A 19,539-nucleotide genomic window follows, 5' to 3' on the forward strand; every position below is an offset into this window, starting at 1 on the left:
TCACTTTTGGGGATACAGTCCCTTTAGTGAGAATAGCATGACTCAGCACTGGACGCGTTGGCATCTATGTGCAACGGTGTTTCACGCACACGGGCAACAGTGCTCCCGGTGCCTTGCCAAGATACTGTGCTTAGTACTGCAGGAACGCTATTGCTTGTAGACACCAACTTGTCTGGTGCCTAGCCACACAAACTCTCGCTAAAGTGGTCGTATCCCCGAAAGTGATCGAGAATAACACTCCATGCCAGTGCTGCCATTGCTGACCAGTGCATGGGGTGCAGTGTCACAGATGTTTTCATTAGCCCTGCTCACGTCTACATCTCTGGTGTTATGTAAATATTGGCATGCATGGAGAGGTTAAACTCTCCAATGAGTACGGCTCATCTGAATAGCCTCTTGTGCATTTGGGAAGAAAAGTTGAACATCTATGAGAGCACAAAAATTGAGTTAGCCAAAGTGTGAAAACACTAGCTAGTCCATTTAAAAACAATGCTTTTGCTACCCTTCTTCACTCAAACATGAAGTAGTATTTGGAAAGGGAGCTGCTATTTCGGGAATGCATGACATAATTAGTGCTGGACGGTGTCACAATATTTCCTTCAACTGCAGGAGGTTGCCAAGACTTTGGTAGTGCTGAACAGCAAAAGTGGTAATGAAATAGGGATTGGTGAAGTTGATAGCCATCTTTGTGTATTTTGAAACTTTTAAGGTGAATAATAGACAATCGCATGAGTCAATTACTGTGATTGTTTTTTCATTTGCCCCGCATGGGCGTCTGCGGCAGCAGGTGTTTGCTGTGTTGCGACATCACGTACCCAAGCACACGAGGGTTGGCGCCTCCCGCACGTAGCCGTGCACGGCTTAGCCGTGTCTAGGGAAAGGGGGATCCTGGGGGTTGAGCCGATGCTGGGTGTTTGGACCTTCAAGGTCCTCCGGCGGAGGCAACACACCTCTTCGGCCTCTACTTCACATAGACAGCACCTCCAGACTGACCCACCTGGAGGAAATCAGCAGTCGCCTTTTCCTGTCCCTCTATTCCATCTTTTGCTTTTCCTCTCGCTGTCTCTTCTTACCTGTCTTCTTATCACTTCCGAATTTCTAGGCAGCAAGGGTTACCCTAGTGTATGTATCCAACCTTGGGTATTTTATATTAGGTTATAGTAGCTATAGTACAGCTGGGGGGGCGTCTGTGTTTCCTCCCGGACTCGTGGCATCCCCTTCTTGGGCTCGGTGGTGGGTGGCTGGTGTAGCTACCAAAATTAAATGAATTCTGTATGGCTAAGACGTCGTTCCCCCTCTTTCCAGTCATCCTCTTTCCAAAAGAGGGTGCACCACTATTCAGCCTGCGCAAAGAAACTTTCCCCCGCTTCCATGTGATACACAGTCAAGATACCGAAAAGACAGTCAGAACTATTTCACCTTTCATCGTAGCTAAATGTCTTACTGACACACTAGACAGTTTTAGTATAGCGTAAAACGCTTGCGTTAGCGTTAGCGTGCAACGCAACGCTAACGCAAAGAAAGGCTGCACTGCGTGGCACAAGGTAGTGTTTTAGAATAGCGGAATGGAGAAAAGCGCTAACACAAACATATACGGCGCCATCTAGATTTAAAAACACGAAGCAGTGGAAAGCCAAATCCACACGAAATGTCGAGCTGATTCAATGCCGAATCCGCAAATGTGTCCCTAAGTCAAGCTTATCCAAAGCCACAGTTGCTGCGTTAATTACGCATGTAGGTGTTTGGTTTCAGTGTTGTTTTGTCGAGAGTCGCAAAACACACCGATTATTCTTAGCATGTTGCGATCGAGTGTTCTGTGGGACCCATATTACCTGTCCGTTTTAAGTTGGGATGACATAGATGCCCTCATTTTTCGGGAACGAGAGTGACCGCGCAGGTTGTATGTGTCCTCAAAAAGTGGCCTGCTCAACATCGAGGCTATTCCAGAGGGGATGTTTCGCCAGCAATTTCGCTTCCAGAAAGCGGATTTCCCACTTCTTTCCACTTTTTTTTGCAACAGGCACCCATCTTGACGTCCGTCCGAATGGGTTCAAGGCGAAAACCTCCTTCAGGAGGTTCATGTTGTCGTCGTTAGTTAAGCGCACACGCATTGTGACCACAGCACCGACCACACTACTTTCTGTTGCCGCGGAAAACATGACATGCATCGGCTTGACATGTGGCATTACACCAAGCTAACGAGCGAAATACACTTGGACACCATCTCCAGGCGGATACAGCAAACATGAGCAAACATAAGCAAACCTTCTCGTTAAGCCTACTGCACCGCTAATCGAGAACGTATATCGTAAACAACGCCCATTTGTCACCTGTACTCTGCTGTTGAAGCATCATCACACAAATCTAAAGCAAACACAAGCATTAGTGGGGAACGAATGAGCCGGAAAGTGCAGGCCGACGGGGGCTCGATAGACTTGAAGCAGGCAGCTCTCAGTTCGTTCAACTGACTCCGCCATGTTACCGCACGTAAGGCTCCCCTTGCGTGCGTTAGTGTTCACCGCTAAATCTCGAAAATAGCATACGTACGTAAGAGCTCCAGCACCGTTTACGTACAGCGCATGCGCAGTGTGGTGCACGCAACGCTAATGCTTTGCGTTTGCTGCTTTACGCTATATTTAAACTGTCTACTAGGTGCTGGCTACAAAGTGACGAAAATGAGCAGTGGCGACCTTCTTCTTGAGGTCTGCGACACTAAACAGCATGGCAAACTCTCCAATCTCTTAGCATTCCGTAATGTGGCAATCACTTTTACCCCCCCATCAATCATTGAACACATGTAAAGGAGTCATCTCTGATGAAGATCTCTTGAGCCTGAGTGAGGAAGAGCTCCTGTAGGGCTGGAAAGAACACAACGTGATTCAAGTGCAAAGAATAAAGATTAAGCGAGACAACGAAGATATTCCAACTAAGCATCTCATCCTCACCTTTGCGTCGAGCATGCTATCGGAAACCCTAGAAATGGAATATACCAAAGTTCGAGTCAGACCTTACATCCCAAATCCCCGAAGATGCTTCAAGTGTCAGAGATATGGCCATGGTTCGCAAAGCTGCCGTGGCTGAATGACCTGTGCAAAATGTGCCGAACACGAATCCGACAATCGTAGTGGCACACTCCGCTGTCCCAACTGTGACAGTGGACACGCAGCATACTCTCGAACTTGCCCCACATAGAAAAAAGAAAAAGACATAATCACAATGAAAATCAAAGAGAACATCTCATTTCAAGAAGCGCAGAAACATGTTTCCTTTTTCCATACCTCAGTGTATGCTGATCCGGCGTGCAAGGGGGCAACGTCGCAGCAGATTCCGGTACTGGCCCGGCCCACAAAGAGTGTGGTTGCGGCCGTGCCATCAGCCCCCTTGGTGTCAGCAGCCAGCGCTGCTGCGCTGTCCCTGAAGGAGGGCCAATCGACCTCTGCGTTGGCGGCCTCCAAGGCCCTGCTTTTCGAGGCAAGGCCTATGGTAAAAACACCCCTCTCGTGTGAGCGGAAGTCCAGCAGCTCCCAAGAGTCAATGGACACAACCCCGAGCCAGACAGCGCATCCAGCGCCTCGGGAGCGGCGCAAGTCTCGCGACCGCTCCAAGAAAGACGCAACCCGTACCATAATCACAGGGCCTGAAAAGGCTCCATAAGTCATTTATCTAACTTCACTCCTCTTGACACGCAGCATAAAAACATGAACAATATGGCTGCACAAATAATACACTGGAACATTGGAGGTCTTATCCACAACCTCGATGACATCAAAGAACTCTTTACACAAATATAACCCAAAGGTGCTGTGTGTTCAGGAGACACATCTTAAATCTACAAAAACGAACGTTCTTCGTCAGTACACCATCTATCGTAAAGACCGCAATGAGGTGAGCACCTCGTCTGGTGGTGTAGCAATAGTTGTGGACAAGTCTGTAGCTTGTCATCATGTCGCCCTTCAGACATGATGACAAGCTTGAGGCAGTGTCAATTCGGGCAATTCTTTTTAATAAATTGATCACTGTATGTTGCATATACATAACCCCTAATTATCGTCCCGGAAAAAGCGATTTTTATAACCTAATTGATCAGCTTCTGGACCCCTACATACTCGTAGGCAATTTTAATGCCCACGACACCATGTGGGGAGACTCGCGATGTGACGCGAGAGGTCGGTTCATTGAAAATTTTCTTGTGAACTCCGGTGCGTGCCTCTTCAACAAGAAGGAGCCAACATGTTATAATACTCATCATAATTCATATTCATCAATAGACCTGTCGATTGGGTCTGCTTCAATTTTCCCGGACTTGCAATGTCACGTAACCAAAAATCCGTATGGAAGTGATCACTTCCTTGTAATGTTAAATTCAATACGTCAACGCGAATGCCCCCACATACCCCCCCGGTGGAAACTAGCCTCCGCCGAATGGAATCATTTTAAGGAATCAACTTACTTACCACGACATGTTATCACCGATTTTAGCATAGATGAAGCAGTAGCGTATTTTACTTGTTTTATAGTTGACGCAGCAGAAAAATTCATTCCACAAACACAAGGACTCTCGTGTAAAAGACAGGTCCCCTGATGGAATGAAGTGGACGACCAAGGGACTACCTTGGAAGACCAGGCCAACGCTCTGGGCAAACACTTCGAACATGTGTCAAGCTCCACACATTACACAATATCATTCCTCAAATATAAACAATTAGCTGAACTTAAGGCACTGGATCATAAATGTCGTCCGGATGAACCATACAACCGTCCTTTTAATATTGCCGAGCTTAAAGCTGTATTGAGCACATGTAGAAGCTCTGCACCGGGAGCTGATAGAATCATGTATGACATGATTAAGAACTTACACAAAGACACACAAATGACACTTCTGGCACTTTTCAACTCTATCTGGGCTGCCGAATACCTCCCATCCTCATGGAAGGAAGCTATTGTTATTCCCGTCTTGAAGCTGGGTAAAGACCCTTTCTTGGCGACCAGTTATCGCCCGATAGCTCTTACAAGTTGTCTGTGTAAGCTATTTGAAAAAATGATTAATCGTAGACTAATACATTTCCTTGAACTGAACAATACGCTTGATCCCTATCAGTGTGGCTTCAGAGAAGGGCAGTCCACGACTGATCATCTTGTGTGCATTGAAGGAAATATCCGTGATACATTTGTACATAAACAGTTCTTATCGATATTCCTCGATATGGAGAAGGCGTATGACAGAACATGGCAATACGGGATCTTGCGAGACTTGTCGGGAATGGGCATTTGGGGAAATATGTTAAACATACTAGAAAGCTATTTGTCCAAACGTACCTTCCGCATGAAAATTGGCAATGTATTGTCGCGACCTTTTATACAAGAAACCGGTGTACCCCAAGGAGGTGCGCTTAGCTGCACACTCTTTATTGTGAAGATGAGCACACTTCGTGCTTCATTACCGCCAGCTATGTTTTATTCTATTTACATAGATGACATACAAATAGGTTTCAAATCTGCAACCTTGCAGTGTGTGAGAGGCAAGTACAACAGGGCTTGAACAAAGTGTCCAAATGGGCAGACGAAAACGGATTTAAAGTGAACCCCAACAAAAGTTCTTGTGTGCTTTTCACAAGAAACAAAGGGCTCATTGCAGATCCCAATATCTAAATGTATGGTCAGCAAATACCTGTGAACAAAGAGCACAAGTTCTTAGGCATCATACTTGACTCTAAACTAAGTTTTATTCCACACATAAAGTATCTCGAGGGGAAATGCTTAAAAACAATGAACTTACTGAAAATTTTATCCCACCCAACATGGGGCAGCGATAGGAAGTGTTTAATGAATCTTTACAAGAGCTTGATTCGATCATTATTGAACTATGGTGCCGTGATGTACCATTCTGCCGCCCTGAGCGCGCTAAAAATGCTAGATCCGGTCCACCATCTAGGGATCTGACTGTCAACTGGTGCTTTCAGAACAAGTTCCATTGAAAGTTTATATGTAGAATCAAATGAGTGGTCACTCCACTCCATCTGCAGAGAACATACATCAGCCAAACATATTTTCTGAAAGTTCACTCTAATCATCAACAACCGTGTTTTAATACCATTAACGATATGACATATGCCACACTCTTTCGTAATCGTCCCTCTGTAAGACAGCCCTTTTCATTGCTTTTCATTGCATTGAAATGGATGTCCCACTCCTCAAACATCGCTTAATGCCTCCAGCTAAGCTGCTACCTCCTTGGGAGTGGCAGCTGATACAATGTGATATATCTTTCCTGCAAGTTACGAAGCACGCTCCAGAGATTTAAATCCAAATGCATTTCCTGGAACTCCAAGTACAAGCACTCCTGCACGGAGTTCACACAGACGCATTGAAGTCACACAATGGGGTGTCCTATGCAGCCATCGGTCCATCCTTCTTGGAATCCGATGTACTGCACCCAGAAACAGGTATCTTTACGGCTGAGGCCTACGCACTATTGTTGACTGTGAAGCATATAAGGAAATCAAAACTCCAAAAATCAGTTATATATACGGACTCCCTAAGTGTTGTGAAGGCCTTGATGTCATTCTGTAAGTAAAAAAATCCGATAATTAATTAACTCTATTCCATCCTGTGTAACGCATATATATCTAACCAGCATGTGATTATATGCTGGGTGCCTGGCCATACGGGCATTGAAGGTAACCTTCTAGCGGACCAGATGGCCACATCAATTGCATCGCATGCTGTTAATCCTACTGCTGCATTCCCTGTCACAGATCCGAAGCCCTTCTTACGAACGAAACTGCGAAACTACTGGCAACGCTTGTGGGACGTGGAAACAAATAACAAGCTGCACGTAATAAAGCCACAATTAAGTTTCTGGCCTTCTGCAACAAAATCACGCCAAACAGATGTCCTATTCTGTCGTCTAAGAATAGGACACACATTTGGCACCCATAACTTTTTACTCACTGGAAATGAGCCTCCAACCTGTGGTAGATGCGGGGAGAGGCTGACCGTTCTTCACGTCCTCCTGGAGTGTCGGGAAGCCCAATCTGAGAGAAAGAAACATTTTCCCTTAGCATACCGGCAGCACATATACCCCTTCATCCTGTAATGTTACTCGTCCCAGAACTGCTCTTTGACACCAATACAGTCCTAGGTTTCCTGAAAGATGTTGTGTTACATGTTATTAACTCCATACATTCGTAGCGCCTCCTCTCTTCAGAGGATGCCGCTGTGATAGTTGTTTCTTATAGCACATGCCTCTAGGCCTTTGTGTTTCAAGGGCTCTGGTGAGGCAGTAGTGCTCTAGGCAATTTTAGCATCTCACATATTTTGTATATTGCATCATTCTTTCCCAATGCATTTTAGTGTTCATAGTACACGTCATTAATCATTGCCATAATTTTATTATGCGTAGATTTTATGCAATTTACACCTACTATTTTAGGCCCCTTTACAGCCACGTCACATTAGCTTCACAGAACCCATCAGACCACTACAAACTCATTAACACTAGCATGGCGCTCTTTGGCCATACCTGGCCCTTGCGCCACTAAACATCAAGCATTCAAGTTTTTTCATTTGCATTCATGCGGCATTAACATCTGATTTGAACCATAATCAACACTGCCTCGATAAATGTTGGAGGGCCCCCTTTGAAGCTTGGAATAAACACTCTGTGACAAGGAATTTGTTTCATCAGTGGTTGCAGATAGAGCTGACACTGCAGCTGTACCTGGCAGAGGTGCTGCGGTCGCTGGTACGTTCGGAGCGCAACCAACAGGTGATGTGTGAGGCTGGCCTGCCTGGGGAGCTGCTGCAGCGCTGTCGGCCCGCCCTGGAGGATGAGCAGCACCCGCTGTACCTACCCTTGCAGTACATGCTCGAGCGCCTTGCCGCACAGGCGCTTGAGCCCAGGGACCTCCGGTGAGCCAGCCCCATTGATCCACCTGCCCTCTCAGAGTCTGCTTCAGCTTTCTTTCTTGTATGTCTTGAAAGTAATGCAAGTATGGGGCCTGAGGACAGGAAGACAAATTTTGAACTAGAGCAACTATACGGCAAAGATAGCAGAAACGGTATGGGTGTGCGAATACCGAATAATAGAGTTTGAAACGAATATTGAATCAAACCAAGAAAAAAGTGACGAATATGGGATCGAATATCACGTATCAGAAAATTTAATACAAACATTTATGCTTCAAAATTTTGTACAAAAACACAGTAGAGCACATGCTCAGGAGGCTAATCACATTACTTAACAATAATCTTGCTAGCTATCAGTAACTTGGGTACCTGTAAATAGGTCCAAAGGGGACACCAAATTAGTGTGCAAGCACTGATGACAACTCAGTTCGTATATGAAGCTCTGGAAAATATTTTTAATCGATGGAATGTCTGTCAAACAGAATTAAATGCTTTTAAGCTGAAGAAATAGCTAAATTTCCCTAAATACCAATGGAGTTTTCAGTCTAATAGTGGGCCATACTGTGCTAATGGCAGTCTTCTGTTGCTTAGAAAGTATTGCTTTCCAGTTTTCTTACGTAAAACAGGAGGATTTTTCCATCTTTATGGAAGATACTTTTCTGTGAGTTATCGTCAGCTCGTTATAAGGCCAATCTGCACGACAGACAAAAGCTGGGAATGTGCATAAATCACGTCGCACGGCACTGTTCCTTGCGGTCATCAGTGCCGCACACACGTTGACCATAAGGCGCCAATGGTAAAGAGTTCTCAAATAAGGAGGTCCACGCCAAGTTCGCACGACATCCCCCCCCCCCTTTTTTTTTTCATCTGCATCCACCTGTTGTCTGTGTAAATGTGTCTGCAGCTGAGAGTCAGCGCACTATTACACAATATTTTCGAGCCTGCCATGTAAGTCCAAAGCTAGTATTGTGACAGGCCGCTCGAAGCTACGAGAAGAGAGTAAGATATCGTTGGTGCTCCTGCGAACGGCTGTGTACATTCAACACTCATCCCGTGCGGTTGCTTTTGTTGGCGAGATGGTTTGTCATCTTTCTGAGGGTCGTGCGAATGCCGTGAATAGACCTGCTTTGATTCGGTGACTGCAACTTTAATTGCCGACATCTGACAACGCAGCTTCGATTAAGCTTAATTTATACAGTGTGGCCAATGGCGCGGTCAATGGCATGGTCATGTTGAAAATGCGCCACTGGCTGATTTGATAACGGGCCACAAACCGTCGCAGAAAGCTTGTCGCTACTATTTTCCTACGGGTGGCTCATCAGTGATCGGTCGCGAAATCATGTGTACAGGTATGGCTGCTGATGTGGTGTTCAGGTCCGCGGTAGACCAGCCAGCAACTACTGCAAGCATGCGTGCCATGTGCTCACATGTGGGTTGAAAGCTTCCAACTGCGTGAATTTGCGTGCGTGAGCACTCAACTCACATATCTGATACAATCAGCATGCCTTCCGGTGGCTAATCAGCCTGATCTTAATGCATGCCTCCGTGCTTTCTGCATGCACTGCTTTTGTTGTTCATTCTGGTCACGCACCATTAATCGTTTCAATCAGCCCGGTTGGCCCAGTCGAATGTTGTACCGATAAAGATCGTACATCAAGTCACCGACCATGGCTGGATCAATCACTGAAGGTACCTTGTGGGGAGCACATGCGCCCATCTTCCCCTGCGTCGTCACATCGAGAGCTGGCATGGACATGGGAGAGGCACACTACGCCCTCTCCCGCTTCTCCCTCGCTCTCGTGATGCGCGCGCACCTTTCCTCCCCGACTCGCGGGCAGGTGGCTGACGGGCGAGGAGGACATTCCCCTTGCCCAGGTAAAAAGGTACAAAACAGCGCCACCGGGGGAGACCCCCTCTCTCTGACGCCAGACCCCTAACCTGCTGGACTGGAGTACTGGCCGCAACCTGTGAGTGACCTTGTTTGCCTGACTATCCTGGCAACGAGGCCAGCCTATTTATTACTGTTACAGAGAGGACATCCCTCTGCCAGTGTACTTTATTGCCGGTAGCAATAAACATTATTACGGTTGACACCACTGGTTGCCTTATTCGTTCGAACCTGACGTAGCCGCGATTCCCGCGCTACTGGTTGGGGAGTAACACAAAGTGACTGTGTGGGGCTAGATCCGGAGCTCGCCTTCAGCCCTAGCCGCATGCAGAGTGGAACCCCCACAACCTATATTAGAAAAATTTAATATTTGAGAAATCTAATATCAGATATTTGATTCATGAATCTAATTGTTCGAACTTTCACTATTCGGTTCGAAATAGAATGTTCAAGTATTCGCACACTCCTAGAAAAAAGGCATGGACAAGTGAAGAGATGACGATAGCACACGTGCTAGACTTTTCACTGTCATCATCTCTTGGCTCATTTGGGTTTAGCACAATATTTAGTAGGGTTATGTGAATATTTGAATATCACCAAATTGAATTGCATAGTGAACATTTGAATAATTTGATTTGCGAGTCAAATATCTACTATTCGATTTTTCAAATCATTTTTCAAACACACGGGTTGACCTGTGCCTTACTGCATGCAGCCTTTTTGTAACACAAGGTCTCAGTCAGTGCAAGATTCATATATCGGTCCTGCCAGTCGCAATATGGGCAAACGGAATGGTGACAGAAGCGGCGCATATTTCAGAAAGCATGAATGCATGTGCAAAAATCAGGCCGACTAGCCGCATAGCGTATGCAGATTGTATTGGATACAAATTTTCACATACGCATATTCGTGCAGTTTGGAGCTTTACCATATAGATTCACATAAGGGCCGCACCTCCAACTGGACTGCCCAAAATTGCGGAAAGAAAACTTTTTCAGCGGAGAAGTTATCACGTTCTGTGCCCCGATGCCGCATGCGTGTGTCGGTGCATTTTCGTGCACTGCATACTTCAGCATGCCTCTACTAAACAGCAAAAGCTGCACGTTGACTTCTAATGTAATGGTACATCTGGGGATCCAGGGTCTGCACAAGTCGCAAGTTGTGCCAGCACCATTTCGACCAAAAAGTTCAGTCTCGTGTAAGGGCCACACGTCACCAAATTGGGAAGAAAAAGTGCGGCCCTTACACTAGTCCATATGCCAAGCACACAGATGAACTTGGTACATATGCCCACGGACTCAAACGCCTCCTCAACAGATATCAGTTAGGCCATTAGGCCTAATCGGCGCTGCTTCGTCGTACGTCAGCGACTCAAGTTAGGGTGTGGTGCTGAATCGACACACAATTCGCAGCAGCCTCACAGTGCTAGGAAAAAAACCTCCCCGACAATGAAAGCGAGTGTACGGTATGGCACCAACAACCAACATTTGCAACACATCATCCGGTGGCCTCTCATTCCCATCGCCTTTTGTAGATGCATATCAGTTCTTATTTATAGCTTTGAGCAACTCCTCGTAAGACTAGCTTTAGATTTACACAGCGGGCACAAAAGTGTCATGTGTCTAGTGCGCTGACCTCCCAGCTGAAGACATTTGCGTTGTCAGCGGATAGATGCGTAAAGGTGGGGGTGCCTCACATGAATTTGCCATGGCCTTCCCTATTTCGGAACCTTTGACAGGTGGCAACTGACACTGAACCCGACAAGAAAAAGGCCCCTGCTCTTTATTGTCGGCACAACTGCAGTCAACTCGTATATGGCAATGATAGCTGCATGCAAAATGGCCATCAAGTCAGGTGATGCACAGTCTGCACTCTCATCTGGTGCACAGGTTGATATTTACAGTAAAACCCCGTTAATTTGGATTTCACGGGACCGAAGAAATTGTCGGAATTAACCAAATGTCGAATTAACAAGGTGACAACAATAATAACTAAAAAAAATTCGAAACCATCAACATACGTTTACTTCGTAAAATAACTAGTTATTGTTGCTTGCTTGTTTAGAGCGAGAAATTTGCGCGGAAAGCACAATTTTTCGGAGTTATTGTAGATGGGGCTGCCCGCGCAGACTGTCGGGGGAAACCACACAGATGTCCTCCAAAACTTTAAGCGCGTCATCAGCTTCTTAAGCAGTGCAGCACGGCACTTGACACGCATCCACGATGGGCACATTTTCACCATCAGAGTCGGGGTCTTCGTCGCCGAATACATCATCAAGTATTTTGTCGTTGTTGAGGCGACCGGCAACAGCAACGTCACTGTCTATCTGGATGTATTCGTCCAGCGGGACATCCGGAGGCAGGAGTCTGGCGAAATGACTGTCGTCTTCCTCGCCATTTTCGTCAAGACCCGCATCCCCGGCTTCAAAGGCATCAGCGTCACGGACAACGCCACTGTGTCGGAAGTAGTTCACTATTACTGTGGGCGGTGTTGTGACTGGGGGTCCGAAGACGGGGAATTCACTTTGCTCGTGGAGGAGTAAGGGAACGTGAGGCTGGGTCCGATATTCAGGATGTTTGACAAACACGTATATATTTACATATGAGCAAGAAAATGCAAAGTAATACAGAAAAGTTCCTGAAGAAGTTGTAGCAGCCGATCACTCCCGCCATCTGTTACTCCTTTTATGCCTTGCGTGGTCATTGTTCAGTCACTTCCCCAAATCCAGCGTCAGGAGACCGATGACATCAGGTCCCACCAATCCGGAGGTCGGTTGCCCTTTCCCTCAAAAGGGAACTTTGTCGGAAACGCACACACATCACTGGGCACAAACAGGGAAAGCGGGTAACGTACGGCGACTCCAATCGTACACTGACTCTGCCCCCGGCGGGGGCATGCCAATTTGGGCGGCCGACAGGTGACGGCCGTATCATTGCACTGGCCGCGTCTCCCGTGTGGACGTGCCAATTTGTGCAGCTGACAAGTGATGGCCGTATCCATGTTAATCACTCAAACCTCTCCTGAACGAGGTACTCCCGCGCTGGTCATAAATAATCCATTTTGAGAACCATTTTGACAAGGCCGTCGACCCGTTCTCCATAATCGTGCGAGCCGTGACCGGTGGGTGTTGCAGGGTGAACAGCCGATCACAACAGCCTGTCCACTGCCAGGAAGAGGGCTCGCAAGAGGGCAGCTAATCGGTGCCCCTTGAAGAGACCTTGAAATGAACATACAACAAGGACATAAATAAGGCATAAACACTTATCAAAAGACATAACTCTTGAAAATGACAAAAAAGGAAAAGAAAAAGAATAAATCAAGGGTCTGAAACAAGTCAGCCCTGCCATTAACTGAAACGCCTCAGCTGAGGGCAACCGCGTTTTCTTAAGTTTATTGTCCCACTGTGCAGCAAAACGTGAAAATATGCTCGACTGAGTCACCCTGTCGCAGTAGGCGACCATCTAGGAGACATACTTCACAGGTGTCACAACGGGCAATTAATTCAAACGGGTGCCAGCCAAGGAGCGGGCGAGCCAATAAGTAGGCTACTTTCAGCCACCTTTGTCTTTCCCTCTCGAAACGGCCCCAAGACTGCTGTCAATCAGGTCACGGTACGGTTAGGACAAAATAAGAAGAATTGGGATCCTCCCTCAGCAACGTGTCGCGCGCCTTCAACTCCGCCCTTCCGAACTGAAAATTCCTCGTAGCAGGTGATTAACAAGTTGCCAAAGCAAAAGAAAACAAAGGCGCCGTGCCCCCTTTGAACCACGGGATTCGTCACAGTGATTGAAATGATCAAAGGGATCAGTGTCGCACGCTGAGTTGCTCGTTGGGTCAGTGCCACCTGCCAGTACCAGTGCCTCTAATGCGAAACGTACTGGGCTCTGCTGACCGCTTTACTCTTAACTAAATTAATTCCTGGAGTGGTATTTAAAACACACAAAAAAAAGCTACACTCTACTTGCACGCAAAAAACCTTTGAAAAAAATTGCTTTCCTAACGTGACACTATTAAAATGAAAAGTCATCCATTCCTAATAACTAACAAAAGAATGCCTCGCGTACTAATTACAAAAGGAAACAACAACAACAAGAAAACTTATGGATGCATTCAATTCTACAATTACTCTTTCTTAATGCGCCCTCGATTGGGTCGCCGACTGACAGCCTTTGGGCCACGCGGAGCACAAGGTGTGCAAGACCTAGATTGCCCTCTGTCGCCACCTGCCACTCCGTGTGCTCGCAGCTTGCTGTCTCGTCCCTGAGGGGAGGCCATAAATGCAGGAATAATACCCATTCACCCTTCGTCCTCGCTCTCGCGGCGCATTCGACCTCAGTGACTGTTCGACTGACCCAGTTCCGAATCGCATGTCTCAGCCAAATTGAACATTTCAGCCACACCTTCACTCGCAGGGACGCACCCTCTCCTGTCGTAATCAGCCTCTCGCGACGCCTCCGCTTTCTGACTCGCCACAATGAACCCTTCCCGGCTCTGCGCGCTGGCCTGTTCTTCTGTCTCACGCGCTGCGATGTGGCGACTTTCGCGAGTTTTCTCTGCGCCGAACACTTAGCTCCTTTGACACTGTATGGTATGAAAAAATTTTGCCTTACCAGGTGGTCGTCGGATGTGTCGCTGAAAACCCTGAGCGTCAGGTTCCTGCCCCACATGTCCACCATGGCGTTCTCTCCATTTGGCGATTCTGGAATGTCACTCAAGTGCACTGGTACAAGGAAGGTTTTCAGTGCCTCCTTTACACTGTGAGGGCTACTGAAACAAGCCTCGTCCCCGCAAGGAGCGCCCGTGTTGTGTTTTCCTGTCGGTGATTGGCATTAATTCCAGTTGTATGGCTGGTTTTAAGTAAAAAGTTCTGCACTATGCAGTGGAGCATGTGAATCATGCTGTCAGAAGGCAATTAGGTGTTGATGTTGCCCTTGTGCACTATTGGTGAAAGCAGCATGACAAGCTGCTTCCTGCGCATCGAACATGTCATGCCTTTCAGGGGCCCAAAACTCCAAAGCTGTCGCTATGTTAAAATAGCGGACGTATATATTTACTGCAAAACTAAGTTTTTTAATGAACAAAATAAACATTTTTTTTTGTCATTACTGTCTTACTTTCTATTTTTGCTCTATCGAAAAGGTTCCCATAAAATTTACCCCACAGGTTAAACGCACCTACAACTTTGCTTCGGTTTTTCGAAAGACAAGTAGGTTCACACAGTAAATACAGTGTCTAAGCAATGTTTTTTGCAATCTGCTCGTGTCTTCTAGTGGCCATTTCAGGAAGCCTGGAGCCATAGTCAAGCAGTAGATGTGTTTGGGATTAAATACACTATGTTCTTGGTAGGCTCAACATTTGTCTTTGGGAAAACATGACAGAGATAAGATGACAAGCTCAGTTTGTCATTAGTGTGGAGAGAGAACAATTCCTGTAGCACCTTCTTTTTTATTTGTGCCACCTTAGAATGAAAACTGTCTGAGCTGAAGAAAAGTCTCACCACGCTCTGTTCTTGCAGCTCATTTCTGCGGCTCAGCTCTCCATTATGCTGCAATGCATCTGATGTGGGCAGTGAGTACAAGCGGCGGGCAGGAGGTAGCGTCTGCTTGGCACGAGCCCAGTCGACCCGGCTGACCAACCAGAAGGATGGGGGTCCAGTGCCCTTGACACGCATCAAGACTCTTGTCTCTATGACCACGCCCCGTGACTGCCGCCTGCATGGCACGCTGCTCACACCCCCCTTTGTGGAGTTTGAGATGGCCCCTGAGGGCTTCAGCTGCCTCTACCTGAGCAGTGTGGCCCCACAGAGCGCCTCAGGTGGCCCACCCATGGTGGGTGTCTCCATGGTGGGCGGCTCACCCGAGGGCGTCATTGGAGGCATTGGCACAGGTGAACACAACCAGCAGTCCGCTATCAATACTCATTCAGAACAGTGCTTCATTTCACTGGCTCTGAGCACTAGCAGCCACATGAACCAACAGACATTGAAGCCAAGGAAAACGTGGCAGAAATGAACTGTCTTTTATTGATAGAATCATAATTTAATTGTAGGGCAGTGTTAAATTTTACACATTAGTTTTCATATTCATGACAAAGAGCTGGAAAATGTAAGTGGAATGAAAGACAACTTGTCATCAATGGAAGCCAAACACACAGCCTGGAGGGGGGGTGCTCTACCAATTCAGCTGTGGAGATGGCTGTCCTTACCCATAAGTGTACATTATCAGCCAATATGAAAAGGGAACACCGGATTTATGTGCAAAGCCAGTAACTTTTGTGTGTGTGCTTGTAATGAGAAAAAGCTCCATGAACAGGATTCTTCAACAGGAGAACAACGTAACAAATAACAGGGAGTGAGGTTCTGACTTACACATTTGAGGCAATCATGGTTTGAACACAGGTGAAGTGTTCTCTTTCATATTGGCAGAGAGTGTGCAACCACAAGTTAAAGTTCATAAACCACAGATGCAGTGAAAAAAACTGCTTCTCCTCACAGCCTAGCTACGCAACCTGAAATCAAGTTGTACAATGCATGCACGCGCATGCATGTTTGACCAATACACCACGTGACCCAATTACATGTGTCCGCGTCAGAAGAATAGATAATTTTTTTTGCTTCTGCGTGGTATCCAAACATTTGTTCACAATGGTACGTAAGCACCCGTCACAAAACAGAAGTGGACAACTGCCAACCTTCGTGTAGGTTTCAAGAAGCCTTCACATGCATAATGCTTAAAAATTTCATTGGCCATTTGATCTTGACCACAGCAATGTAGCACACGGCAGACAGATGGTTTAGTTCACATTGAGGCAATAATCAGAAGTTACATGAAAACATGCTTTCTGTGGCACACATTTTTATGCATACCGTGCATTGTGTCAAAACTTATGTGTGGACACATGCTGCAGGGGACCGAATGTTTCCACCGCAACCAGGGCTTTCATTCGCCACATGGCTGAGCGTGGAGCGTTTCAGTGACCCCCATGTGGATCCCCATGCGGTGCGGCTGCTGACACTGGTGCGCAACTTGCATGGACGTGATGACCATCTTGTATGCCTGGTGATTCAACTGTCATCCCGAGACAAGGCATTGCTTGTTTCTACTCAAGAGATTCCTTTGCCCAACCTCAGTGAGTCTTTTTATATATCAGTTTAGTCCATTTCAGTGTATCACATTCAACACTAAGCTTGTGCAAATACAGTAAAACCTTTTTAATTCAACCCTCATTAATTCAAAAAATTGAATAATTCGAACTCATCCTCTGGTCCTGGCAGGCTTATGCATAATTTAATGGAATCAAATTCTCGTTAATTCGGACATATTCGGCCGCACATCGGTTAATTCGGACAAATCTCGGAGCTCAGCAAGTACGGAGAGCCGCAAATGTGCAACGCCAAAGTGCAAAAGCAGCGTCCAACCAAACGAAACGGCACAGTCCGCATTGCCATAGTTTTCAGCAGAAATCATATGTGAATGATAGCGACGCCAGAGTGCTCCATATCTATCTGTGCCTTTAAAGCCTTTATTCTTGCGTTTACCGCCTCGAATAACACTTCATTGGCCGCATGCCTTCATAGCTACCCTATTTACACGATTTCAAGTCGACTCGAATGTAAGTCGATCCCCCAAATCGCATGTGGTAGGGGGAAAAAAAAAGAGCATACCGCTGGGCGCATTCCATAACGAAAATTTATTAGTAGCTGGCATGGTCACTGGACTACTCGTCCTCACTAGTGCTGCCATTGTCATTGCTTCTACGGTCCCACAGCATGCCGTCGTCCAGCGAAATTCTGGATTTGCATATATAAGTGCATTTGCATACATACATGAGTCCACGCCGAAAGCACCCAACCACACAGAGCTGTCAGGGAGGCCCTTTTGACATGTCCGGTTGGCATAACTTCGCGGTCTTCAGCTGCCAGCCACTCGTACTCACGGCGAAGCAAGTCCTTAAATGGTGAAGATCCAGGCTTGTCTCATGACCATGACGCATGTCACTGGCAGAGACCGATCATGCATTTCAGCGATGTAGGCCGCAAGCTTGGCGTTCAGCTCCGGAAAGCGTCCCGACTTCGGCCCACGGAAACCTCTTCGCTTGCCGTCACAGGTGAAAATTTTGCTTTGCTGCCGTCGCCACTCTTGCACCACCCATTAAGAAACATCAAACTTGCAGCCCGCTGTGCAGTTATTTGTTTCTTCAGCGTAAAGGATGACAGCCGTCTTCAGTGCTACTGTGAATGAGCGCCGGCTGTTCAGTGGACTCGGAGCACTCATGACGACTGAGGAAGCACAGAAGTAGCACGTGGCTGGCAGTCAAATCGAATGCATGAAACTAAATAGCTACAGGGAAAGAGAAACACGCGAGCGGTGCCTGCTCTTCCATGAACTATCGATACTCCACGCAAGTGCCACTGTTCTGAGGGTGCTGCCGCAAATGGAACAGTGGCACTTCCACGAGCTATCAACACCCCCACATGAGTGCTGTGTGCGCTGTAAAGCTCTAAAAAAATTTGAGAAACCCTTCCGAAAAGCGAGCAAACGCGAGGGATAGTGGAAATCTACGAGTGGGGCCGTAGAGCAGACATAATATAGTAACTATGTTGTAGCTCCCCTGATATCCCGTTGGTCTCGCTTTTTTTGCAATGCCATGTTTTGGTTTCGATTGTAAGTCGACCCCCCCACTTCAGATTTTCATATGTTAAATAATAAGTCGACTTACAATCATGTAAACATGGTACGTACACTGCGCTCCATTTATAGCAATATCAAGAACGAAAAATCCTATCATTATAACTGATCGTCGCTTTATGTGGACTGCCATAAAAGAATAAAAATAAATAAAGAATTTTAAAAAATTTACCGAACATAGCTTTGTACTTCTGAAAGCAAATTTCCCACTTGCGCTAAAAATTAACGTTGAAAGTAGGCAGTGAAAAATAAAATGTTTATTTGTACCTCTAAACAGCCTGTTAGGCACACTGAAATAGTTCAAAATCTGCACTTGATTTTGCCGGAATTTCAGGTCACAACTGCAATATGCGTCACATCCAGCTGCTGTGCGAACACTGGCAGCAACTTAGCTTACATGAAATCAATGAGAGACTCGATCGGGCTAGGTGTCAAAGGCGGGCCATTGTCAATCTTGTTGTCACACCTACTAATGTCGTCACCTCCGTTGCACAATGCCACCATTTGTCGCAACGATCGCCCCATCGGATATCTCTTCGCAAAACGAGGCTGCATTATCTGCACTCAGAAACTACTCTATCGAAGCACCACTTGTTTCATCATCCATAACGATGTGCTCCCAGAGCTTGGTAATATCAGCAGTTTCCACCATGCTGGTTTAACTAGTATCAGGGGGGGTTTCATCCTGGCGCACAAAGCCAGCCTTTTTCGTTGACCTGTATGACCCCTGGATGCAGCTGTCATGATTGCGGCGCTTCTACACAAGCTCATACTTCTTTGAGTCTAGCGAAATTTGCAGCTTCGTCTCAAACAACACAGCTTTTCGCTTTGTCCGTGCCATCTTCTACTCTTCGGCACCATCTTCTCCGGACCTGCTTCCACGGTGCATTTCTGTGGTTGCTTAGAGAGTGTAGAAAGTGCGGGTGCTGTATCACCTTTTCTTTCTTCTTCTGTTCTTTTTATTTTTCTCTCTGTCTCTTCTCTGGACACGTGGAGCATGACCGCGGGCAATGTGTGTGCGAAGCGGCTGGTGTCATCTTGTGGCGTACTGTGCCA

At 46.6% G+C, this 19,539-nt stretch overlaps 1 protein-coding gene across 1 annotated transcript in view; it reads left to right on the forward strand.

The window, feature by feature from the left end:
• bchs (WD repeat and FYVE domain containing 3 bchs) overlaps nt 1-19,539 on the forward strand; it is a 245,728-nt gene that overhangs the window by 66,607 nt on the left and 159,582 nt on the right. The window contains exons 19-21 of the mRNA XM_075687061.1: nt 7,688-7,911; nt 15,312-15,682; nt 16,703-16,924. Of these exons, the coding sequence (XP_075543176.1) occupies nt 7,688-7,911; nt 15,312-15,682; nt 16,703-16,924 (817 nt within the window). The remainder of the gene's footprint in view (nt 1-7,687; nt 7,912-15,311; nt 15,683-16,702; nt 16,925-19,539) is intronic.

The sequence above is a fragment of the Dermacentor variabilis genome, chromosome 1 (assembly GCF_050947875.1).
Source record: "Dermacentor variabilis isolate Ectoservices chromosome 1, ASM5094787v1, whole genome shotgun sequence".
In the NCBI taxonomy this organism is placed as follows: domain Eukaryota; kingdom Metazoa; phylum Arthropoda; class Arachnida; order Ixodida; family Ixodidae; genus Dermacentor; species Dermacentor variabilis.